Source organism: Carcharhinus amblyrhynchos, chromosome 4, assembly GCF_965287045.1.
Source record: "Carcharhinus amblyrhynchos chromosome 4, sCarAmb.v2.hapA, whole genome shotgun sequence".
In the NCBI taxonomy this organism is placed as follows: Eukaryota; Metazoa; Chordata; class Chondrichthyes; order Carcharhiniformes; family Carcharhinidae; genus Carcharhinus; species Carcharhinus amblyrhynchos.
The window spans coordinates 81220031-81247368 of record NC_137327.1 but is presented as its reverse complement, the minus strand read 5'-3'; the positions used below and the strand labels follow the sequence as shown (position 1 = coordinate 81247368).

General features: G+C 40.0%; 1 protein-coding gene across 5 annotated transcripts in view; it reads right to left on the bottom strand.

Annotated features, from left to right (window-relative positions):
- The window catches only part of stag2b (STAG2 cohesin complex component b), a 152308-nt gene that overhangs the window by 35184 nt on the left and 89786 nt on the right, over nt 1-27338 (bottom strand). For all 5 annotated transcript variants that reach the window (XM_080187416.1, XM_080187418.1, XM_080187419.1 and 2 more), the window contains exons 14-22: nt 25735-25849; nt 25112-25229; nt 12592-12695; nt 10667-10759; nt 7705-7794; nt 5326-5529; nt 2722-2792; nt 1465-1552; nt 1260-1340 (exon numbers count right to left, since the gene is read on the bottom strand). In XM_080187416.1, coding sequence (XP_080043542.1) covers nt 1260-1340; nt 1465-1552; nt 2722-2792; nt 5326-5529; nt 7705-7794; nt 10667-10759; nt 12592-12695; nt 25112-25229; nt 25735-25849 — 964 coding nt within the window. The remainder of the gene's footprint in view (nt 1-1259; nt 1341-1464; nt 1553-2721; nt 2793-5325; nt 5530-7704; nt 7795-10666; nt 10760-12591; nt 12696-25111; nt 25230-25734; nt 25850-27338) is intronic.

Sequence of the window (27338 nt, the reverse complement as noted above, 5' to 3'; positions counted from 1 at the left end):
GCCATTACCATTCAGTGCCACTAAAATCATAAATAAAATGTTTCGCATGGAGTGAATTGGCTAAAAGTGCTAAAGTTTGGCTGAAGCATTTGCAACATTCTTCAGCCAGAAATGCTGATTGGGTCATCCAGTCAGTACTTCTGGCTGAAGATTGTTGCAAATGCTTCAGCCTGATTGTTAGCACTAACAAGTCAGCTTCTCCAACATTGTGGAGGGGGGTGTTTGTGTAACCTCCTCCTCCCATGTTTGATAATCCACCAGCATTTACAACTGAATGTAGCAGGACTGCAGAGCTAAGATCTTATCTGTTGGTTGATGGCTCATTCAGCTCTGTCTATCGCATGTTGCTTACACTGTTTGGCATGCAAGTAATAGAGTGTTGTAGCTTCACTAGGTTGACACCTCATTTTTGCTATGCCTGGTGCTGCTCGTGGCATGCCCTCCTGCACTGTTCATTGAGCAGGGTTGATCTCCAGTTTGATGGTAATGGTAGAGTGGGGGAATATGCCAGGCCATGAGGATACAATTCGTGATTGAGTGCAATTCTATTGCTGCTGATAATTCACAGTGCTTTATGGATGCCCAATCTTGAGTTGCAAGATCTGTTTGAAATCTATCCCATTCAACATGGTGGCAGTGCCACACAACACAATGGAGAGTGTCTTGAACATGAAGACAGGACTTGGTCTCCATTAGGATTGTGCAATGGTCGCTCTTGTCAACACTATCACGGACAGATCTGTCTGCAATACACAGATTGGTGAAGATGGATTCAAGTATGCCTTTGCCTCTTACTGGTTCCCTCACCACCAGTCCCTATGACCTTAAGGACTCAGCCAACTCAGTCAGTAATGGCGCTACCAAGCCACTTTTGGTGATGGACACTGAAGTTCCTCACACAAAGTACGTTCTATACCTCTACCACCCTTAGTGTTGCCTACAAATGGCTTTCAAGAGTCAACCACATTCGGTCTCGAGTCACTTGCAGGCCAGGCAAGGACAGCAGATTTCTTTCCTTAAAGAACAACAGTGAACCAGATGGATTTTTACAACAATCAACAATTATTTCTTGCACATTATTTGACTATTAATTCCTAATTTCTTGAATTCAAATTCTGCCATCTGCTGTGGTGGGATTCAAATTCGGATCATAAGAGTATTACCCTGGGTGTCTGGATTACTAGTCCAGTGACAATATCACCATACATCCCCATGCATCTGCAAATATGGGACTAATTAATTTACACTCTTTTACATACCTTTGTTGAACTGCCTTCAGAAACAGTGGCCAGGTTCCAAAGAATGACATAGTGAGTGCACTGTAGTGCATGAATGACGATCTAAAAAAATAGACAATATTTCAAAGATCCTTTATAAATACATGCTTTAACTGAAATATAAAATGAAATATACCATGAAGAAATTCATGAAGTCTATATTGCAGCTTTTAAATCAGATTATTACCTGTTCTGGCATATCTCCATTTTCAATACCAATCTTCAGCAGTTTGTAATTGCTGCCAAACAAGTCCCATCTTGTAAGATCATGAGCACTGAAAAATAAATAAATTCAACACAGCATGACACCTGTAATAGCAATTAGACGGAGTTTTACAATGAGTATACTTGAGAGGAATAGGGCATTTGGCCCTACACTTAAGCTCCCTCCCATCATTCCTCACCTAAACATCTCTCTGTTCCCTTATACCTCATGCTTTTGACCAGCTTAAAACAGGTGCACTAACTTCAACCATTTCCTCTGGTAGCAAGTTCCACATTCTCACCTCTTCTTGGGTAAAGCAATTTCATCTGATTTCACTATTGATTTCTCGGTGATTATTAATGATCTTCAATTTTTCTCTTCTCCACAACAGGAAACATTAGCCGAGATCTTCCAGTCAGGGTTACATCTTCCACTCAAGAAAAATCCTAGCAACTGCCAATGCCATTTTGCTGTCCAAACACTTCAAAATCTCTCAATACCAACTCCTGACTTGACAATCTCCTCACACTTGTAGCATTTAAATTCACTAACTCCAAGCCAATCAAGGATCTTTAATCCCTGGAACAACCTCAATTTTGTTGTGAGATTGCAGGCGGGAATTACCAGGCCAAACAAATCCAAAAGGGAGACTTGAGCAAGCTACCACAATAATTTTCAATTTGTATTTTATAGTGAGAAGGTATACGTACTAAAGTCAGGAATCTCAAATTCCAAAAGCACTTGGAGATTCTAAATATTAAATTAAAACATTTATAAACAAAAGAAAACGTAAACACACTCACGTTTATACAGTCTTACAAACATTTCCCCAAAAAGTAGCTTTCCACCTAGTTAAATTTACAGAAGCAACTGTCTTGGTAGACACACACTTCACAAAACAATAACCTGATGCAATTTTTCAAAGCCGTGTCAGCTTTTAGGATATCATTTTTAATTAGAACCCACCTTGGCTTGGTCATCTTTACTTCAAATGCCTGCTTTTACATCTAGCTTTTGGATGACTTGAATCTTACAGCCTGTCTTCCGTGGAATTAAATTATATACACATGCAATACAAGTGTTAGATCAAATCCCGGATGGGGTGCAATATCTCATCTTATAGTCTTTCCTTACAAGACTAAATGCACCTTCTAACCTTAAAAGGATACACACCTGCATAATTTTGCATTATATAATGTTCCTGATCCTTACAAAATGACACACACACACACCCCTTACTTGTGAAAGGCAGTGATCCTTTTCAATGTGGACAGGACTTGGTAAGCATCATCTTCATCAAGCTCTTCATCCTGTTCCAATACAAATTTAGTCAATGGATGCATCAAAGAATTACAAAATTGTTTTTTTAGTTTTCCCAGCTCCCTTACCAAAATGTTTGAGAGCGTAACTACTTTAGTTTTGAATAAATAACCAAATAAGCAACCAAGTAGAGAAAACACAAACAGAACAGAATGTCCATGGATTTTTCATGTGTGCATCTTACCCATAAATTAACCATTGAGAAAGCAGCACCTCCCCCAAAAGATTAAGTTTGAATTCTGTTCTTATATTTTCCTCTTAGCAGACTAAACTATCAATGGGTATTGAAAAATACATGGAAGATTCAGTGCATTGGTGCAAAATTAGAAGAAAATCATACCACTATAAAATGAAAATTGCATTGAGGGTTTCTCCAAAAATTGAGTGACAAGTCGTACTGAAAGAAACACACACTACTAAACAGGGTCTAATTGGTGCCAATTTGCCTTGAATATCATGCATAAAATAATTGAATTTTAAATTACAAATAACAAATTATATTCAAATCTAGACATTGTTACAGCTGGTACTCAAGATCACCAACAGCCACCTGTGCTGGAAATTCTTCATGTTGCTTCTGGCTGTCTCGAGGGTCAAGGCTGGGGAAACAGCCCACTGACATCCACAATCCATGTTTCTTCCCCCCAAGAGAAGGCTAATTCAGCTGAGATATTAAGGTGCTTCTTTTATCACCATTACCCCCAATAAAAATCCTGCAGCATATATTTCTTATAAGATGGGAAAAATAAATGGAAACTTTCATTAAATTGATGGGCTCATGAAGTACAGCACATTTCAAATAACAAAAATCAAAAATGGTAGAGGTGGAAGATTTGATTTTATTACAGTACTAAATTCATTCCAAAAACTCCTAGCAACTCTTAAGTTCAAGATTATGAAACTTTAAAATGAGAAGACAAATCTTTTCCTTTAATGCTTAATGGAATATATCATGAAGTGCAGAGAATATTAGCTGGTCAGCTGCACAGCAGCATCCAAAAGAAACCTCAGAATGTAAAACAAAAACATTCAGCCTCAAAATCTTATTGGACTAAGTCATGGGGCATTAGACATTTTCTTCCACCCTTCAGCTCAATCCTCGACATTGCTGAACGCATTAGGGTAATTAATACAGCACCTGGGTTTTTACTGAATGAAAAGGCTAACTGTCTATCTCTTTACCAGATGAGATTTAAAGAATAAGCAATAGAAAGTCAAAGAAAAAGAGTGAGTCAGAGTGGGTGACTTTGTTACATCAGAGAATGAGGGAGGGACTGGAAGTCCAGATTCAGAGTGAGTATATGAGAAAGAAAAGGAAGAAAAAATGAAGTTTTTCAAACCAAAATCTCAAAAACACAATTCATGCAGCAATGATGCACAGTTCATATTCTGGGCATTGCATAAACGATCATCACATTGTTAGACATTTTTGAATGAGACCTAATTCTCAATCTCAAATTTAATGGGACGTTGATATGCAAGTTCAGCTTTGAGAGGTTGAGGGTAAAGTTCAGTTTATGCAAGGTGAACAGATCAATGTACATCAAGAATATGTTCTCATAGTTCACTCAATCTCACTAAGTCACCTTTTCCTGAAGTTGCTGGCTAACTTGTGCATTCATAACAGCATGCACTATGAATGCACCACCATTTTTTTTAAGATTTGGGCTTTTTTTTGATATTATTATGTAAAATGATCTGCTTTCAGCAATAATTTATATAATGTCAGATTGGCATGAAATATTGGAAAGATGTTAAGACACATGAGAGGGTAAAAATTAAATAAATTAGTTTTCTGTTCGTGAAAACTGATGGAATATGCTTGGAAGTTTATACAAATTTAATGCCTGCCCCAGCAAAGTTGCACATCAGAACCAAGTCAGAAATCCCTATTTTTAATACTTTAGAAACAATTACTCTAATCATTTCAGAGATAGCAATTTAAAACAAATAAATTCATGCGTACACAGTCATGTAACACAACCTCAAATGTTCTCATCTAGGTTCCCATTTTCCAAATCATCACAGAATTGTTACAGCACAGGAGGTCATTTGGTACATCATGTCTGCACTGGCTCTCCAAACAAATGACTTAGTGCCGTACCCCTGCTTTTTTCCCATACTCCTGCAGATTGCTTCTATTCAATAAGTTTCAATTGTTTATTTATTGGGACAAAATTTTACGTGTCTACTGATTCTACGTTAATAACCAAGTGCATTTCAATCAAATTTATGCTGGGTTTGTTGATGATTTACTACAGTCTTTATAAAATGTTGAATAATAGAAGACAATTTAAGGTAGCAATATAGTGCTGATTTTTTCCCTTGCAAAACAAGGCAAATGATGCACTTCAAATTTGAAATGATTCATTCTGTCCTAATTCGAATGAAATATTATTTTAAAATGTGTGCAAAATATCAACACCAAAATATTAGGACAATATGAAACCATTTTTTAAAAACTGACAATGAAAGGACCATGTAATCAAAAAAAGATTTGCAAGTGACCTTTCAGATACAAACCTCTTGCAAGAAATCTTCAAGCATATGGCTGAATTTATCTACCAGTTCATCAATAAGCTGGCTCCTTGAGATGTCCACTCTGTTGAATATTGTGTATTCATCATTGCAGAGAGCGTGGTAAGTTTTAGAACAAGCCTCTAAGACATCAGTGTCCACATGTTTTTCTACAATATTTTTCAGCTGCCTCAACAAAGAGTCCAAGTGCTTTCAAAAAAAAGGAACAAAATATTTGTATTAGCATGGTAACTAAAATCACATGGTTGGCTTTTAAAACCACAATGAAAAATGACCTGCTCTGAACATCCAATAGATTTCGAAGTGTGTGTTATTATTGCAAAAAAACCCAAGATTTTGCATGAAGGGGGACTGGGTATTGTTCAGCACTACTTTGCAAACTAAGGTAAGCACGAATTTTGTTTATACTTTCATTCTCCATAGAAGGGACTGCATATTATTGACAAAAAATAATGCTGCAATTAAGCTGTTTAAAAAGCAAAAAAGTACCGGAAATATACAGCAATTCTATCAGTCTCTACAACAGAGAACACAATATTAACCTTTTGGATCAACCCACATCATGACTGACAGGTTGAACAGGTTCATGTTTTGTTGCAGCTCCTATCTACGTGCTTTGTAAATGGAGGTTGAACTGTTGTTGTGTACTCGTGTAAAAGTCAAATTTTAAGGTTTTTTTCGGGATTGATATGCATGGGTGATCTGGGGCTAAAGGAGACCATCACAGAGGAATTGAAGTAAAAACTAGCACCAACAAAGGAATTACATTAATTCTCTAAGACTTATTATTTTGTAAACTAAGTGTTATGCATTTCAGCTAACACAACATGAAGACAGACCATAACTTTAATCGCAACACTTCACATGGAAATCCTTTAAAACCACTATCACTGAATAACTTAACCCCATAACCAAACTGTCATATGGATCTTCCTCATTTTCATCATCTGTCATACCAAAAACTTCAACATCATCATTTCAAGTAATTGTTCTCACTGTCATCAAGCACATGGTTCCACATTTCTGAAATTATTTTTTGACATTGAGATCAAGCTAATTCCACATGTCTATGACTGACTGGCACCGCTGGTCTTGTGGATGCTCGCATATTTCTTTGCCTGAACTGAATTTCTTTACACCTTAAAATATTCACTTGTTCTACATGGGATACTGCCCTTGGCAGTTTTAATTATGCACTCACCTTAGAGTTAAACAACACAAATAAGACTGCTGGAAGTAACTGCAACAGCAATTCATCTCATAAACAATGCCATTCATTGTTACCAAAATCATGTTCCTGTCTACATCAATGGGAACAAGGTAAAAAGGGTTGGGAGCTTCAAGTTTTTACATGTCCAGGTCACCAACAACCTGTACTGGTCCCCCCCACCCCATACTGACTCTATAGTTAAGAAAGCCCACTAACGCCTCTACTTTCCCAGACGACTGACTGAGAAAGTTTGGCATGCCAGCTACGACTCTCACCAACTTTTACAGATGCACCATTGAAAGCATTCTTTCAGGTTCTATCAGCTTGATATGGCTCCTGTTCTGCCCAAGACTGCAAGAAAGGATCATGAACGTCGTCCAATCCATCACGCAAACCAGCCTCCCATCTTTGGCTCTGTCTACACTTCCCGCTGCCTCAGCAAGCAGCCAGCATAATTAAGGATCCCACGCACCCCGGACATTCATTCTTCCATCTTCTTCCGTCGGGAGAAAGATGCAAAAGTCTGAGGTCACATACCAACTGACTGAAGAATGGCTTCTTCTCTGCTGACATCAGATTTTTGCATGGACCAATGTTGCATTAAGCTGATCTTTCTCTACACCCTAGCTATGACTGTAACATTACATTCTGGAGTCTCTCATTTCCTTCTCTATGAACGGTATACTCTGTCTCTATAGTGCACATGAAAAAATAGTTCTCAATGTATGCTAATACATGCGATAATAATGAGTCAAATCAGAGAAATACAAGCCAAGGCTTGGAAAGGTGGGAGCTGACAGTCAATTTAACAGTGAATGCAACCCGTTGGTCCATGTTGGCTTTTACATGAGCATATATAGTAGTCCAGCATTTGAAGTTAGACATCAGGTTCACAAATATTTGAAGTATGCTTAACTTAATATGGTTTCATTCATCTTTCTTCAAATATTACGTCTATTCCTGCAGAGCTACAGGATTTCATTACATTTCCTTTCAAAATTACAGCATTGAAGGCACAGGAGCTATTTCTATGTATATTAAAAGATCAATAAAAATATAAAATTTATGTTTACAAAAAGCTTAATTAAAAATTTTAGAAGGAATCTAAATCACAACGCTACTACGCCAGTGGTTAAAAATAATGTATTTTTCACCTTTTCTAGTCGACCAGTTGTATAAATCTCCAAGTCAAAGAACAGTGGTAACTGTAAAAGGTTCGTCACTTTCTCTGCATCAACAGCATACTGCTCAAAGGTGAGGGAGAAAAGAGTGTAAAACAAATATTCATATCTAAATAACTAATTCAATCAATGATCAACAAAATAAACATGAGTATCAAAACAACAGAAAACTAGACTTGTTTAGACAAAAGTTCAGGGTTTCTTAGCTCAGGGTGTCAGCTTTGTCTCAGTGACAGCATTCTCACCTTCAAGTCAGAAGGCTGTTGATTCCATTCTCGGACATGAGCATATAATCTCAGCTGATACTTCAGAACAACACGAAGTGTTGCATTTTGAGATGTTTTGAGTAAATATACTAACATCTTATCTGCCCCCTCAGGTAGCGATAAAAGATCCTAATGTACTATTCAAAGAACAATAGGGAATTCTCCTGAAGCACTGCTAAAATGTCTTCTTTAAGCAATGCTTTCGTTTACAGTTGTCGAATCTTGTTGCTCAAAGTGCAGACAAAAATGCAAGTCATCCAGAACACCGGATTTACGCTCACCAGGCAGAACAGATTGGGCCACACAACACAGTCTCAGGGATGGTGTCGCTAGTGACGATATCAGAAATGACGTTAGTTAAGGGTGAGAATAATGATATGGGGAAATACAAGATTCAGAAGAACATGCTTTTGAGATTAAAATACATCAACCAGATTATTCTCATGCAGTTAATAACTTGTGGAGAAATATAGAAGGCAAAGGAAAGACACTTGCCAACTCGAAGAGAAAACTGAAGGGTCAATCATTCCATAACATACTTGTGTACTTTTTGCCTGGTTAAAAGCAGTAATGATAGGGACCGAGTTTCTCATTTCCTTAGTTTAGGCTGGGGTGAGGTGTATAGTACAGAGAAACTAATGGAGTAAAACAATATTGTTTGCAAAACACAAATACGCTCGGGCTCTTGGATTCATTTGGCTTAAACACTTCAGTTTTGAAACTTCTCGTGTCTCATGAATTAACCTACCTCATTGCGGTTTCAATCTGGTAAATCTGAACACTCCACAGTAACTACGGATATAAGTTATCCATTTAGCCATCTAACCAATACTTCATTCACAGCTATCAATTTTAATTCACTTTTCCTCCCCTTTTTATAGGGATGACTGCAAGTCATGCAGCCACTTGAGCCGACTTCATTATTTTGTGGCTGACTGACTCAAAACTGGTTCTGAAATTCTTGCCTCATCAAAATCTGTCATTCATGGTTTTGAAACTTTAACTGACAATAGAACTACAGAATCCCTGCAGTGCAGGAGGCTGCCGCCATTTAGCCTATTGAGTCTGCATCAACTCTCTGAAAGAGCAACTTCACCAGATAATCCATTAATCTTCCACACTCAATAAAACATGTGTTCAGGTGTATACATCATATCTCAATTTAACCTTTTTAGCACCACTAAAATTCTGGTGAATCTAGTCTGCACCTCACCCAAGATTAATACATGTTCTGTGGTGCAGTACCCAGAATTGAATGTATTATTCCATACTGGATCAAACCAGAGTCTACCCAAATGTAGCAACCAGCACCTCTTTTGTATTCCAGCCTTTTTGAGAGTTGTGCGTAAAGGGCTGTTCCAGTAGCACTGTGATATTTTCACTTTGACCCCAAAATCCGGTTCCTAGCTTATTTACTGATGCCATTCTAAAGTCATTTACAATTTTACAGTTTATGACTGGGGTTTTACCCATCATTCTCCAATTTTTGTTTTTGTCTTTGTCCAAATGCCACCTACATTTTTAGCTGATCCTTAATTTCTTGCATTAGTTCCATTGTTGACCACATCAATCTTTGCTCCATTATCATTACTTTGAATAATTAGTATGCAAAACATGAAGCAATATCCTTCTGGCTACTCATTCTCCATTACAGATAAAAACAAAAGAATGAGCACAAGCATATTTATACAGTGCCTTATTAGATTTCATAGGAAGTCCCAAACTGCTGAACATTTAATAAATTCACTTCCTATACATTAAATTACTTTGAAGTGCAGTCACTATATCAACGGATCTTCACAGCTCCTTCAGTAGACAGATCAGTGGAGATGGTGGGGTCATAATAACGTCACCGGACTAGTAATCAGGAGAACCAGGGAAACAGGGGTACAAATCCCACCATGACAGCCATTGGAATTTAAATTCACTTCACAAAAATCTGAATTTGAAAGGTAGTCTCAGTAACAGTATCCATGCGGTTATTATCAATTGTAAGGAAAAAAACTCAGTTAATTAATTTGAAGAAGGAAATCTGCCATCCTTACTTGGTCTGGCTGACAATGACTCTAGACCCACGTCAATATGATTGGCTCTTAACCACTCTCAAGGACAATTAGGAACGGGCAACAAATGCCGGCTTTAATGGGGATGCCCACATTAAAAAAATTGCTTGGTTTAACCAATGATCAGAAACTTGGTAAGGGCAGCAAGGTGACAAAATGGTTACCTCTGCTGCCTCAGTGTCAAGGACATGGGTTCAATTCCTGGCTTGGGACTGTGTACGGAGTCTGCATGTTCTCCCCATGTGTGTGTAGATTTCTCCCAGGTGTTCCGAATTCCTCCCACCATCTGAAACATGTGCTGGTTAGGTGCACTGGACATGCTAAATTCTCTCTAGGGGATTATCACAGTATCTTCATTGCAATCTTAATCTAAGCCTACTTGTGACACGAGTAAATAAACTTCAAACTAATACTCACTCTTGTTAGCCAAGCAAATTCCTGAAAGGAATTCAGGGCTGGAAGTGTTACCAAGCTGACAGTTGAGATCTTTATTAAGATCTAGAACGTACATGCCTCTGGTATATTGCATTGGAACAGCTGAAAAGTGTTTCTGTCCAGGGACATTATAGTGCAAAGAAGACACAAAAAGTATTCAAATTGCAGTACCTTTGCTAAAAGCTGTGGAAGAACCATCGAAAATTGTTCCGTAATTCTGGTCCGGTCATCCAGCTGAGTTTTTTTCTCTTTTGCAGTCAATACCTGTCATTTGAATAGCAAAAATGCAAACGTAAAGGATGTAAACATTCAGTTTCTTATTTAGCTCCTCCCCTCGAGTTATTTACCCATCTTTCCTGAAGACTACTAGTCACCAAAAATGTACACAAAGTACAGAAATATTGCTTGGAAACAGTGATACATTTCCCTAGATCTCTCAAAGATGGAACCTTCTTTGTGCAGCTCATGTCACACCACATCCATGATACACATGAAAAAAATTCTCGCTCCTTAAGTACTGCAGTTCAACCATGTTTTATTTTCCAGCATTTATTCCAAGAGCCAATAAAATTGTTCATTAAGATGTGGAATCAGATACAAGTAAACAAAGCGTTTGCTTGTCTCTGAAGTAGAAAAATATATAAAGTATATGCCACAAAGGTCAGTAAACTCAAAGTATTCTGTGAGAAGTATCCAATATATTGCTCTTTGCCTAGTTATAAACCAAAGGATGTAGAATAACTTAGCTTGCAAAGCCACTGAAAAATAGGTTTTAACCATTTGAATTATAAAGATGAAATAGTGATGTCATTAAACTTGAACTAACAGCTTCACTGATATGGTGATTTTGCCTTTTATGATGCACTTAATTTCAGATTGCTCCCATCAGACAGCTACGCCCCCAAAGTCATACAATTCAAAATATTTTCTAAGTTTGAAGAGTAAACAATTGGAAACTGTATTTATATAGCAGGGATATGCCTGCTTATTGGTATATAAGCCTATAATAATATTACAGCAAGATGCACCAAGTCACTTCAGAGGAAAATTGCAAATAAATTCTGAGAAAATCAAACGATGGCAGATGACCAAACTGCTTTGTCAAAAAGGCACATGTTAAGAAGCTTAAGAAGAGGGGCAAAAAGGCTAAGGAAGAGAAGGCCACCAGTGTCTTATAATGTCAGACCTTGGCAGCCAAAGCAGCAGCCATCAACTGTGGAGTAATTAAAATTAACAATGCTCGAGAGGCCAGAATTGGAGGCTACCTCAAGGGGTTGCAGGACTGGAAGAAATTACAGCACTCAACAGGGAATTCGAAACAAGGATGAGTGTGTTAAAGCTGAGATACTGCTATATTGTGTGTCAATGTAGGTTACTGAGCACAGGGTTATATGCAAGGAGAAATTGCTTCGAGTTTGGACAAAGGTAAAAGTTTTGGATGACGTTGAGTTTATAAAGGATAGAATGGTAGAGGGGACAGAGAAAGAGCAACCATGACCATATCGGAATAGGCAAATTGAGAGTCAGAGGTTTACAGCATGGCCCAACTTGTCCATGCCGTCTTTTTTTCCAAGTCCCTAAGCTAATCTTAAAGCCCCTAAGCTAACTCCGAAGCAGAGGTGAAACAGCCACGGATTAAGTTTCAGCAGTAGATGATCTGAGGGAGGGCAGGAGTCGGGCATTGTTACAGAGGTGGAAATAAAGAGTCTTACTGATGGCTTGAACACGTAGTTCGAGAATTTGTCTTAAGGTCAATATGTCTCCAAGGTTGGATGTGATCACAAACATGTTGCCAGGGACAGTGATGACTAGGGAACAGTGTTTGTAGCAGAGACCAAAGACAATGGCTTTGATCTTCCCAATGTTTAGTTGCAAATTTCTGCTCAATGAGCACTGACTGCTGGACAAGCAGCCAGATAACTAACAGTTAAGCAGTTGAGAGGGATGAAGGTGAAACTAAGAACGCAACGAAATGCGTTATCTAGCTATACTAAGTCTCAAGTGAATCAAGTATACAAATTGCATGTGTACCTCAATTGTACTTCACTGACCACAAACACATGAGCATCTTAGCTATTGCTACTGAAATTTCATACCTTTCTACCTGAACCTCTGCCAACAGGAGGATGGCACTCCACTGTTTGCCGTATTGTGCACAGCATAATTTCAATAAGTGCACTCTCCTGACGATCAGTCAGTACTGAGGAGGAAAAAAAGTGTAGTGTTAGTCCTTCCTAGTGGTGAATTAAGCAGTGTTTTCCTAAACAAATTTTGAGTGGACCCAACATTAAAGGATTGCCATTTCAACAGTTAGATGACATTACACAATCTGTACCAATAATGCTACATGAATGAGGATCAAGACTACCATTAAATCTTGCCAATGTCCTTTATGCAGCTCCGTGAAACCTGTAGAAAGTACGAGAGACAATGTGCTTACCTGTCTGTTGAATATTAAACAGCATTTAGCAAGGGTCACCAGAAATAAGTACTCTGAAATACGCTACTAGCAGTCAAATTCATAACAGTTTCTAATGAAACTTAACAAACCAAAACTGATCAAGATTAGATTTGGAGGATACGTTTCTCACATTTCAGGCTGACTACACATTAAAATCATAAATCTAGAAAATTGGTCAAACTTAGAAATATTTTCATAACAAAATGTAATTAGTTTTTATTGTAATGGAAACATTACCATGGACAAGTTCCAGTAAAACATCTTAAGGGGCTTTATGGGAACGATTATCAAACAACATTTGACCTGTCAGAGTCCTCTCAGCTGCATGACAGCTTGAACAGTAATGCTTTAACTTCATTAAGAATGGAAAGGTGACATTCAGCTGAATTCATTTTCTCCAGGTCAAATGGGAATTTTACTTTCAAATTGTCACAATAGTTCAATTATTGCTTGGAGCTTACTTTACAAATCCTGATGGATTTTCTTTTTATAGCAGATGGTTACTTATTCTGAATTGATGGCCTCAATAATCTAAGAAACCACACATCTGCTCTGAAGTTGGAGCAGATTCTTCTGGTTAGGTGCATCGATCCGAATTGGCGCCGGACTGTGGCAATGAGAGGAATTTCACAGTAACTTCATTGCACCGTTCATGTAAAACTTAGTTGTGACTAATAAATAAAATTCCAACTTTTAACTAGAGGTTTGCTACCTGTGGTTAACTCCAAAAACCACATGTACTTTGCTCATCTCTTCAAAACTCTAACATCCTGCCCTGTCACTTCCCATACCGCTATAAAGTACTCCCTGCATTCTACTGAAAGAAAAGCGCAAGTCAAATGTAGATGGATAAATTGAATACTTCTATTTTTAAAAATTGGCTTGATGACCAATGTTTCCTTGAAATGTTGCTGTGTACAACAAGTTAGAAGCACCTTTTTTAAGTGCATGGTCACTTTAAAACATTTTGCAAAGCTACACATTACAGACTAACACTTGTGCAGTAAATTCCAGGTACAGCCATGCAGGTTAGTAGGAGCATTGATGGCAGCACCAATTTCCACATACAGCAGAGCCGAAAACATGTCTTTCTTTTCCCCGATACAGATCTTAAATCCCTACCAGAACAGTGACCGAAACCAAAGCAAATTTTCGCACAAAACACATTTTTGCTGAGTAAAATGGCTGCCAAATTATGACACTTCAAGTACTGAAGTCAGACTTAAGAGCTGCATTGAGCTTCCAAGCTGATTTAGTGCTCGACAGTCAGCAGAACAATGTTTAAAATGTGCGGCAATAATGGGTACAATTCGTCTGGCTTGGATTTGATAATCCATTCAAGACATAGTGGGTAAGGAGCCCCCTGAAGTTTTCCTCCACATTGCAATTATGTTTACATAATTGAGGATAAGTAAGGAGCGTTTTTGTTAATGCTCTGACATGTCAACGACAGAATTTAACTAAGAAACCCAAAGTAGAACTTGTAACGTTTCTCAACTTCAAGATCAGCCTGGAACACAAAAGTAACTTCTGGCTTATCTACCAGCTATCTTAAGAGTTTCCTCATCCCCTACCGCAAACGATCAGCTTTGTCACAAAAATCAAAGGTCAATTCTTCAGACACAACTGCTAACATTCCTTCATTGTTCATTGAACCAATCTTCCCCCAATATTTCACTGCCCATCATCCTTCGCATTCTCTAGTTTCTGTCTCCCTTGATGCCTTCTCTGAACTCATCTTTCCACAAGATACACCTCCTGCCCTCTACGCCTTATTCCTATTAAACTGCAAACTTCCTTTTCTGGTCCCAATGTTAGCTGATGTTGCCAACTGTTCCCTTTGCTCGAGTAACGCCCCATTCTTGTAAATCTGTCATCATATCATCTCCATTAATAATAAACACCCTTGAGCTGCCCAGGTCTGTAAATTGCCATCCATCTCCAACCATTTTGAATATGGTATCACCTCCCAATTCTTTCCCACAACTCCATGATTGAACTAACCCAATCATATTTCCAGCCCACCACAGCACCAAATTCGTATTCAGTCACAAATCACATCCTCTCTGCCTGTGACAATGTTGCATTATCCTTCCTCATTGTTCTCATTTTATCTGCAGCCTTTTGACACAGCTGACTACACCATTCTCCTACAATACATTCATTTACCAGCCGAGTGAGACTATGTAAGCCCACATATTGTAACAGGCAGTGAATCTTCTACATTCAATTCTCTCCCATCCCTGATGTTACCTCTGGAGTTTTAACCATGTGTGGCCTCTTCTTATTTCTCATCCGTGTATTGCCCACCAAACATAATCCAAAATCTGCCATGAGTTTCCACATGTACAATGATCTCACCAAATGCTCTGTGGACCAATATGCATGACTTCAGTGCTGTCAGGCTTCTATTTATTTGTTTTGTCACAAGTCGGCTTATATTAATACTGCATTAAAAGTATTGCGAAAAACCCCCAATTGCCACACTCCGGCACTTTTTGGGTACACTGAGGGAGAATTTAGCATGGCCAATGCACCTAACCTCATAAGGACATAAGAACATAAGAAATAGGAGCAGGAGTAGGCCATCTAGCCCTTCGAGCCTGCCCCGCCATTTAATAAGATCACGGCTGATCTGAAGTGGCTCAGTTCCACTTTACCGCTTTCTCCCCATAACCCTTAATCCCCTTGCCTACCAAAAACCTATCTACCTGCGTCTTAAATATATTTAGCGAGGAAGCCTCCACCACTTCAACGGGCAGAGAATTCCAGAGATTCAGCACCCTTTGAATGAAGAAGTTCCTCCTCAACTCCGTTCGAAACTGCCCTCCCCCCTTATCTTGAGGCTGTGCCCTCTAGTCCTGCTGTCCTTTGAGCGGGAAGAACCTCTCCACCTCTACCCTATCCATCCCCTTCATCATCTTATACGTCTCAATGAGATCTCCCCTCATCCTTCTAAACTCCAACGAGTACAAGCCCAGTTTATTCAGCCTCTCCTCATAGCTCAACCCCCTATAATTCCGGTATCAGCCTAGTGAACCTCCTCTACACTGCCTCCAAGGCCAAAATATTCGTGCGCAAGTGCGGCGACCAAAACTGCACACAGTACTCCAGCTGCGGCCTCACCAGTGCCCTGTACAGTTGCAGCAAGACCTCCCTACTTTTGTATTCAATCCCCCTCGCTATGAAGGCCAGCATCCCATTTGCCTTCCTGACCACCTGCTGCACCTGCAGGCTGGGTTTTTGCGACTCATGCACAAGGACCCCCAGGTCCCTCTGCACTGTAGCATGCTGCAGCTTTTCGCCCTTTAAGTAGTCGTCCTTCCTACCATTATTCCTACCAAAGTGGATAACATCTCACTTGCCAACATTGTATTCCATCTGCCAGGTCCTCGTCCACTCGCTCAGCCTATCTAGATCCCTCTGCAGACTTTCCCCACCCTCCGCACAATTTGCCATTCCACCAATCTTTGTGTCATCAGCAAATTTCGACACCTTACACTCGGTTCCCTCCTCCTGATAAATGGTAAATAGCTGAGGCCCTAGCCCCAATCCCTGGGGCACTCCACTAGTCACCAACTGCCAATCCGAATAGCACCCATTGACACCCACTCTCTGCCTCCTATTTGACAGCCAATCCCCTATCCACGCTAACACCCTACCCCCAACTCCATGCCCCCTTACCTTCTGTAACAACCTCTTGTGCAGCACCTTAATCAAACGCCTTCTGAAAATCGAGAAACACACATCCACTGGTTCCCCTCTATCCACCGCACTAGACACATCCTCATAGAATTCCAATAAATTCGTCAGACACGACTTCCCCTTAACGAAACCGTGCTGCGTCTGCTCTATCAAACAATTCTTCTCAAGATGCCTCGCTATTTTCTCCTTGATAACGGATTCAAGCATTTTTCCTACAACAGGCATTAAACTAACTGGCCTGTAATTCCTTGCTACCCTTTTTAAACAGCGGCGTAACATTAGCCGTTTTCCAATCTTCTGGCACTTCCCCGGAATCCAGCGAGGTTTGGAAAATAATCACCAAGGCATCCACTATCACCTCCGCCATTTCCTTCAGAACCCTTGGATGCATTCCATCCGGTCCTGGGGACTTGTCCGCCATCAGTCCCTCTAGTCTGTCGAGCACTGCCTCTCTCGTAACAATGATCTCATTCAGGCCCTCCACTCCTACCATCTTTCCATCGTTAACACCCGGCAAACTATTCGCGTCCTCCTCTGTGAAGACCGAAGCAAAAAAGTTATTCAAGGCCTCAGCCATTTCCTCATCCCCCACCACTAAATCCCCCATCCCATCCTCTAAGGGTCCAACATTCACCCTAGCCAGCCTTCTCCTTTTTATATATTTATAAAAACTCTTACTATCCTTTTTTATATTTAGCGCTAGCCCAGCTTCACAGTTTATCCTTCCTTTCTTCATCAACTTCTTCCGTCATTCTTTGTTGATATTTAAACCTCTCCCAATCCTCCTTTCGCCCACTACTCTTAGCCACTCTAAACGCATCAGCTTTTAATTTAATACTCTCCTTTACCTCCTTCCTCTCGGAAGAAGCGATCAAAGCATGATTGAATTTAAAATCCAATACCAATGTCTTGTGCTTAAGCAAAGGAAACTACAAAGAGATAAGGGAGGTGTTGGCTAAGGTAGACTGGAAGCAAAACCTTTATGGTGGGATAATTGAGGAACAGTGGAGGACTTTCAAAGCGATCTTTCACAGTGCTCAAACTTATATACCAATGATAAGGACAACTGTAGAAAATAGATCATCAGCCATGGATATCTAAGGAAATAAAGGAGGGTATCAAAATGAAAGAAAATGCAGGCAAAGATTAGTGGGAACCTCAAGGATTAGGAAATCTTTAAAGGTCAACAGAAAGCCATGAAAAAAGCTAGAAAGAAAACTATGAATTATGAGTGTAAACTAGCTCAGAATATAAAAACAGACAGCAAAAGTTTCTACAAATATATGAAACCGAAAGTTGTGGCTAAAGTAAACATTGGTCCTTGAGAGGATGAGAAGGGGGATGTAATAACTGGAAATGAGAAAACGGCTGTAGCATTGAACGGATATTGTGTGTCAGTGCTCACGGTGGAAGGCACAAATAACATGCCAAAAATTGATGACAGGAAGGCTATGGCAGGTGAGGACATAGAAACTATTATCACAAAAGAGGTAGTGTTGGGCAAGTTAATGGGGCTAAAGGTAGACAAGCCTCTTGATCCCGATGGAATACATCCCGGGGACTAAAAGAGATGGCGGAGAAATAGCAAATGCAGTAGTAGTAATTTATCAAAATTCACTGGACTCTGGGGTGGTTCCTGCAGATTGGAAAACAGCAAATGTGACACCACTGTTTAAAAAGGAGGTAGACGAAAGGCAGATAACTGTAAGCTGGTTAACTTAAATTCTGTATAGGGAAAAATGCTTGAATCTATCAAGGAAGAAATAGCGAGACATCTGGATATAAATTGCCCCATTTGGTAAGACGCAGCGTAGGTTCATGAAGGGAGGGTCATGTTTGACTAATTTTGTGGAATTCTTTGAGAACATTACGTGTGCAATGGACAACGGCGAACCTGTGGTTTATCTGGATTTCCAGAAGGCATTTCACAAGGAGCCGCAGCAAAGACTGCTACATAAGATAAAAGCGTACAGTGTTACCAGCATTAGCATGGTTAGAGGATCAGTTAACTAACAGAAAGCAAAGAGTGGGGGTAAACGGGTGTTTTCCTGGTTGGCGATCAATGACCAGTGGTGTGCTGAGGGATTAGTGTTGGGACTGCAACTGGTTAAGATTTACATCGGTGATTCAGAGTTGGGGATCAAGTGTAACGTGTCAAAATTCACAGATCACACTAAGGTGAGTGACAGAGCAAAGTGTGCAAAGGATGCTCGAAATCTGCACAGGGATAGAGAATCAGAGGTTTACAGAATGGAAACCAGCCCTTTGGCCCAACTTGTCTACGCTGCCCTTTTTTTTTTAACTCCCCTAAACTAATCCCAATTGCCCGCATTTGACCTATATGCCTCTATATCCATCGTACCCATGTAAGTATCCAAATGTTTTTCAAAAGATAAAATTGTACCCACCTCTACTACTACATCTGGCAGCTTGTTCCAGACGCTCACCATTGTGTGTGAAAAAATTGCCCCTCTGGACACTTATGTATCTCTCCCCCTCACCTTAAACCTATGCCCTCTAGTTTTAGACAGCCGTACCTCATGGAAAAGATATTGACTTTCTACCTTGTCTGTGCCCCTCATTATTTTATAGACCTCTATAAGGTCACCCCTCAGACTCTTACGCTATGGAGAAAAAAGTCCCAGTCTATTCAGCCTCTCCTTATAGCTCAATCCACCAAGTCCCAATAGCATCTAGTAAATCTTTTCTGCACTCTTTCGAGCTTAATAATATCCTTTCTGTAATAGCATGACCAGAATTGCACACAGTATTTCAAGCGTGGCCCTACCAATGTCTTGTACAACTTCAACAAGACATCCCAACTCCTGTATTCAACGTTCTGACTGATGAAACCAAGAATGCCGAATGCCTTCTTCATCATTCTGTCCATCTGTGACTCCACTTTCAAGGAGCTATGAACATGTACCCCTAAATCTCTTTGTTCTGTAACTCTCCCCAACATCCTACCGTTAACTGACTAAGTCCTGCTCTGGTTCAATCTACCAAAATGCACCACCTCACATTGGTCTAAATTAAACTCCATCTGTCAAACGTCAGCCCACTGGCCCAACTGATGAAGATCCTGTTGCAATTGCAGATAATTTTCTTCATTGTCCACTATGCCACCAATCTTGGTGCCATCTGCAAACTTACTAACCATGCCCCTATATTCTCATCCAAATCATTAACATAAATGACAAATAACAGTGCGCCCAGCAGAGATCCCTGAGGCTGGTCACTGGCCTCCAGTTTGAAAACAACTCTCTCCAACCACCTTCTGGCTTCTGTCAGAACTCCTGTAAAAGTAAATGGTTTTTGCTACCAAATAAACCTGTTGGACTTTAACCTGGTGTTATGAGACTTTGTGTTTAGCACAGTCTAACATCGGCATCTCCACATTCGGTCAAGAAGCCAATTTTGTATCCATTTAGATACCTCACCCTGGATCCCGTGAGATTCAACTTTATGCTACAACCTACCGTGTGGTACCTTGTCCAAGGCCTTGTTAAAGGCCATGTCGACAACATCAACTGCACTGCCCTCATCTACCTTCTTGGTTACCCCTTCAAAAATCTCATTTAAATTTGAGAGACATGATTTTCCACTCAAAAGCCATGCTGACTGTCCCTGATCAGTCTCTGCATCTCTAAACACTTATAGATCCTGTCTCTCAAAGTATCTTCCAAAAATTTACCCACCACAGACGTGAGGCTCACTGGCCTGCAGTTGCCAGGCTTTTCCCTGCAGCCTTTTTAAAAAAAGGTACATTTGCCACTCTACAATTTTCAGGCACCTCGCCCGTGACTATGATTCAAATATCTCAGCTTGGGGACCAGCAATTCCTCCCTAGCCTCCCACAACATCTTGGGATATACTTCATCAGATCCCAGGTATATAGATAGTCTAAGTGAGCGATCGAGGGTCTAGCAGATGGAGTACAATATTAGGTCATACATTTTGGTAGGAATAACAGCAAAATGGACTATTACTTAAATGGTAAAAAAATTGCAGCATTCTGCTGTGCAGAGGGACCTGGATGTCCTTGTGCAAGAATCACTAAGAGTTGTTTTGCAGATGCAGCAGGTAATTAAGGCAGCAAAATGGAATTTTGTCCTTTATTGCAAGAGGGATGGAATTTAAAAACAGTGAGGCTACGTTGCAGCTATATAAGGTGTTGATGAGGCCACACCTGGAGTACTGTGTACAGTTTTGGTCTCCTTACTTGAGAAAGGATATACTGGCACTGGAGGGGGTACGGAGTTGATTCACTAGGTTGATTCCAGAATTGAGAGGATTGGCTTATGAGGAGACACTGAGGAGACTGGGACTGAACTCATAAGAATTCAGAAGAATGAGGGGAGATCTTGTAAAAACATACAAGATCATGAAGCTAATAGATGAGACAGAAGCAGGGAATTGTTTCCACTGGCAGGTGAACATACAACGAGAGGGCACAGCCTCAAAGTAAGGGGAAGCAGATTTAGGACTGAGGAGTTGAGGGGGAACTTATTCACATAAAGCGTTGTGAATCTGTGGAAGTGCCTCCCCAGTGAAGCAGTTGAGGCTACCTCATTGAATGTTTTTAAGGCAAGGACAGATAAATTTTTCAACAGTAAAGGAATTAAGAGTTATGATGAGCAGGGGGTTAAGTACAGCTGAGTCCACGAGAAGATCAGCCACGATCTTATTGAATGGCAGAGCAGGCTCAAGGAGCCAGATGGCCTACCCCTGCTCCTAGTTCTTATGTTCTTACGTTCACCAGTAGATTTTTTGGACTGTGGGGGAAGACCACACAGACGTAGGAACAATGTACAAACTCTGCACAGATAGTGACCCAAGTCAGGAATCGGATGGCACGGTGGTTAGCACTGCTGCCTCACAGCGTCACAGACGTGGGTCCTGGACGCATCATAATTATACCTTATTACACGCATACTGTAACAGCAGGACAGCACAGTGGTTAGCACTGCTGCTTCACAGCTCCAGGGACCTGGGTTCAATTCCCGGCTCAAGTCACTGTCTGTGTGGAGTTTGCACATTCTCCTCATGTCTGCGTGGGTTTCCTCCAGGTTCTCCGGTTTCCTCCCACAATCCAAAGATGTGTGGGTTAGGTTGATTGGCCATCCTAAAATTGCCCCTTATTGTCCTGAGATACGTAGGTTAGTCGGATTAACAGGTAAAATATGTAGGGATGAGGGGGGGGCCTGGGTGGGATTGTGATCGGTGAAGACTTGATGGGCCAAATGGCCTCTCTCTGCATTGTAGGGTTTTACGATTTATGACGGTCTTTGGACCACACTGCAAGCTTATTTTCCTTGTCACTAACTATATCCTCTTCCTTTGTCTCAGGCTAGACCAGACTATTCATACAACCTCTGCATTCAATTTGATGCTACCACTAAAACAGAACATCTATATCTATCACCTGGAGCTACCTTCTCCTTTGTTTCTCTGTCATAAAACAAGCATCCATGCTTTTTTGTTTACACCCAGACTGCACAATTCCAATACCTTCCTGGCCAGCTTCCCATCATTTATTAAATCATGTCTAGTCCCACTTAGTCATCCAAGCCGACTGATCTACACTAGTTGGCGAATTGCTAACACCTTATTTTTAAAATTCTTATCATCAGTATAAAACATTACATGATCTAAGCCCTGATGAAACATGAAACATCCTCCAGTCCTACATTTCTACAAACACACTGTATTCTTTTGAGTAATCCTTCTTATTACTCAGATCCTTCATATCACAAGTTGTGGGATCCCTCCGTCTGTCTCCTTTAAGACAGGCTAAAATAAAAACTACTTAGCCAAGTTTTCTGGTCATCAGTCCTCAGATCTATGCTTTCAATCCTGATGATTGTATAGCGTGTTTCATACCATTTGCAATACAAGGGAAATATTTAGGATGCATTGAATGATGGCAAGTAACATTCTAGCCACATGGATGACGAGCAATGACCACCTCCAGCAAGACAGATTCTTACCATCTCCCCATGACTTTCGATAGCACTGTTCACTGCCCCACCAACATCTGAAAATCACCACTGACCAGAAACAGAACTGGACCAGCCATATAAATATTGTGGCTACACAAACAGGCCAGAGGCTAGAAATGATCAGTTTTATGACTTTTCAAAGTCTGTCCACAGCACAAGTCATAAGAATACTTTCAACTTGTCTGGATGAACATAATTGCAACAACTCTCAAGAAGCTCAATACCATTCAGGACAAAATGGCCCACCTGACTGGCACTCAATCCAAATTAAACATTCACTCCCTCAACAACATGCAGTGGCATCAGTGTGTACCAGCAACAAGATACGCTGCAATAAGCTGGCAAAGTTCCTTCAACAGTATCTTCCAAACCTACAATTGCTACCATCTTGAAAGAGAAGGGCAACCAACACAAAGTAACACAACCACCTGAAATTTCTTCTCAAAGCAACACCCCATTTTTGCAGTCCAAACTCGTAAACTGCCCTTTCTAGTAGCACTGAGTATATCTGCAGCAGGTGGATTGCAACAATTTAAGGCAGTGGTTCACCACCTTCTCAGAGGCAATCAAACATGAGCAATAATTGCAGGTCTTGTCAGTCACGCTCAAATTACATGAAAAATAAGAAGTGTCAACTTTTAAAATTTACTTTGCACTTGAAGCACCTTGCAACATTTTACAACACAAAAGACACTGTGAAAATACAAGTTGTTCTTGACTTGGGATACTGGTGATGCCATGTGACAAAATCAGTAATTGTTGAGTCAGGAGATAAATGGAAAAGGTTAGGTTTTTCCAGTGCACACTATAAATCAGCATGTGAAAATTATTTGCTGACTCTACCAACACCTCCCCTTACTGCCTTTCCCGCGCCCACTGCCAGAAAAAAATTAAACAGCACTTAGAAAACTGCCCCTGTGAAATGTACTGAGTGAGGAATATTAGAGTACATGAAAAATAATTTCATTTTAGCTATAATCTTCCTTTACGAAAGTGAGATGCACCTTACAATTTTAATTCATGCATGACAAGTGCTCTTCACCAGGAAATGCAGCATTTATCACCCATCTCTAATTGCTCTGGGAACAGGGTAAGTCTCACACCACCACATTAACGCCCAACAGGTTTATTTGGTAGCAAACGCCACCAGCTTTCAGAACACTGCTCCTTCACCTGGCAAACGAGCAGTGCTCCGCAAACTAGTGGTGTTTGCTACCAAATAAACCTGTTGGACTTTAACCTGGTGTTAAGACTTCTTACTGTTTACCCCAGTCCAACGCCGGCATCTCCACATCTGGGAAGAGGCACAGATCAGCTATGGACAACAGAATTGTGCATCAGTTAAGTTTTCACGACATCTGGTAGTTTGATGGCGACCATTACCAACACCAGTTTCGTACTCCATATTTAGTTAATTTGTTCCATTTAAATTTTCCAGCTGATTATGGCTGCATCATTACTCCTAACTTCCAGATTTCATCATAACACAACTATTCTAATATACCTCAACAAGATACCTGTATAAAAGTTTGAAATAATATTTAATAAAATGATATTTCTGACACAAAGCTAAAGGTAGAGTTGCCACAGTCCTAAGTGACCATAGGCTGCTGTCCATCTAAAAGAGGGTGGTGATTAGTGGTGACTGGTGGTGATTTTAACTTGAGGAATACGACACCTCAGGCGAGAGGCAAGGTTAAGAAGGCAAGGCCTTCATGAATAACCTCAGCAGGTACAGGAAATAAACCCGCACTGTTAGCATTGCTCTCCAGCGCAAACCAGCCACCCAAGCTAAGGCTACAAGGCAAAGATATTAGAGGGTTTAAGTTTGGATCAGCAACCCCACCTTTCCACATTTATCCCAGCCCCAATTTCTTGGCATACTGTAGACAATTAGGTGACAGGAGCTTTATTACATCTTATGCAAAATTCTTTACATTTGTTTTAGAACATGCAGGCTGGTCTATATAGGGAACAAACTGTGTGCACTTTGCTGGTAAATGGCAACTGATTAACCTGTTATAGGGATAGAGCAACAAAGGTAACCTTTATCCTCATATTTGTGTTTCCTGACAGGATTTAATTGATTGGTAATCAGCAGCATAAAGTCACATCAAATTAATCTGCTCCCTTATCCACAAGATTCCAAGGTGACGAACTCCAGCCCCATTACAAACCCACATGAAATCATGATATGCACTGGGAGCCTTTCTGGTTCATACAAATCAAAATTACTTAATACAATTACATATCAGGCCATCAGGAGAGTAGTGGTTCTTCTTTCGATTATAGCACAAGTACATCTGAGTCGTCATTGAATTATTTTTCAGATTCAAGTATTTATTTTTTCTGGCTTATTTTAAAAACATTTTTCACAATTCAATTTCACTGCTCAATATGAATACATGAACGTGAAGTCTCACAAAGTGATTTAAATGCACACTTTACCTTCTTCCCCATTGAGTGGTTCTTCCAAAAGGAGGCTAGCCATGCATTCCCAATCTTTGAGCAAATCCGTTGCACAATCCCACATGCTATCCACAAGGTAAGCAGCATGCTCGTGCAGCTATCAATTGAGAAATGAAAATAAAATGATTACATCAGTTGAACGATTTCAGTGCGATATAACTTCAGCAGAGGAAGCAATAATGCTAAGATTTTGTGGACAAATGCATCATCTCTCATAACGTAACTGAACTTCAATTCTTTGCCTGTTTAATTGACATTAAAATGCAAGTTAACGGAGGCTTAATTCTTGGTGCTCTAATTTACAGAACGTTTCCCATTAAAGAACGCCAGCACAAAAATACTGTCATTGCTTCTCTTATTAATATTCCTATATTACAGGAACTATTTCTGAAATTTATGATTACACTGTTGAATTTTACTACTATAACTTAACAAATGCTATTCTGGTTAAGAAGTGATTTTATTTTGCATGTTCCAAAGTTTGAAGCAAATTTTGAATGATATGAAATGAAACAAAAATACAGTAAATACTCAGCAGGTCACACAGTATCCATTGAGAGAAACAAACCATGTTTCAAGTTGAGATGTAATTAACAACCTACCTCACTCTCTAGGAAGAAAAATACCAGCGTCTTGATAAGCTTTGCATTTGGACTTTGTCTTCCTTTTCTTTTTACTGTCCCTTCATCAGAATCAGGATCTTTCTGACTGAAAAGCCTTAGAAGTAAAAACATCAAAACAGCACCAAAAAATTAAAAGGTTTAAAAAAGAATTATGTTTCAAATTACATTCCATCATTCACTACTTCCACCTAACCAGATTTTCGACACAGTACCTCCAGGCATCCTCCTTCACAGAGGGAACAGCAAACTCAGGACACACTGGACCCGTGCAGTAACTGTGAAAGTTGCTTCAAAACTACAGATACTGTTTCTTAAGTGGAACTTGATCAGATCAAGAAACAACAAAATACTTCTTCTCTGAAATACATCACCCAGATTTCACAATGACAACTCTCAAAACTCACTCAACGAAGGCCTGCTCCAAAGACCTTGGAGTTCACATTTAACAAGCCTTTGATTGGGATATAAATATTCTTACAATTTACCAAATATTATAAACCATTCAAGCACAGTGAAACCTATTGAAATAGGCAACTCTTTCGCTTACAAAGCCTCTTTGATTGTGGTTTTCTTCCAAGTAGCTTCCCCAATAATTGCTCAAAGCAACTCAAAGGTGTCGTCTTAGACGACCATTCTAACGAGGGCGGTGCGGTGATTACCACTGCTGCTTCAGAAGACCAGGGACCCGGGTTTGATTGCTAGTGTGGATCACTGTCTGCTTGGAGTTGGCACATTCTTCCCACGTCTGCGCGAGTTTCTTCCGGGTACTCCGGTTTCCTCCCACCGTCTCAAAGACATACTGGTTAGGTGCATTGACCCGAACAGACACCCAAGTGTGGTGACGAGGGGAATTACACAGTAACTTCATTGCAGAGTTAATGTAAGCCTTACTTGTGACTAATAAATAAACTCTACTTGGTAAAGATTTACCAGCTTTTAAAATTGTTGGTGTTAATTCAATACATCCAGCTGTGAGCAAACGAGTACAGTAAATCATCTTTGCAAGACCATAGTGTATTACAGTTTGGAGAAAGCTTGATAGGAAAAGCAGCTGCAGGGTAGGAGATACACGGGAGCAGGTTGGGAGAGCTGAAAAGGCTCAGCCGAATATCAAGACCACAGAGCTCAGCAACAATGCACACTGAAGAACCAGGTCAATTCATCAATTGGCACAAGTAAAGCATTTGAGTAAGAATTTTGGTGGGTGCCATGGCACTGTTAGATGTGCTTTATAATTAATATTGTGCAACTGAGGGCACTTGCAGCATCCAAAGAACAAGAGTTAACAAGCTCAATTTGTGGTCCAATCAATCAGTAGAAAAATTCAGCCTGTCAAAACAATTACCATAGATCAACAAATCTTACTAATAAAATGGATTAGTAACTTTTAAAATGTGCAAGCCTAAATGTTTGCAAGTATTTTTGGCGTTCAGTTAGCTATACAATAACTCTGAAGATGAAGGAACAAGAGACTTATAGTTATGCCTTTAATCAATACACATCGTCACCACAAAATTGCCAACCAGTTAATTTTAGCATGAAGATGTCACCAAATAAATGTCTGTGCATATGTAAAATGTGCG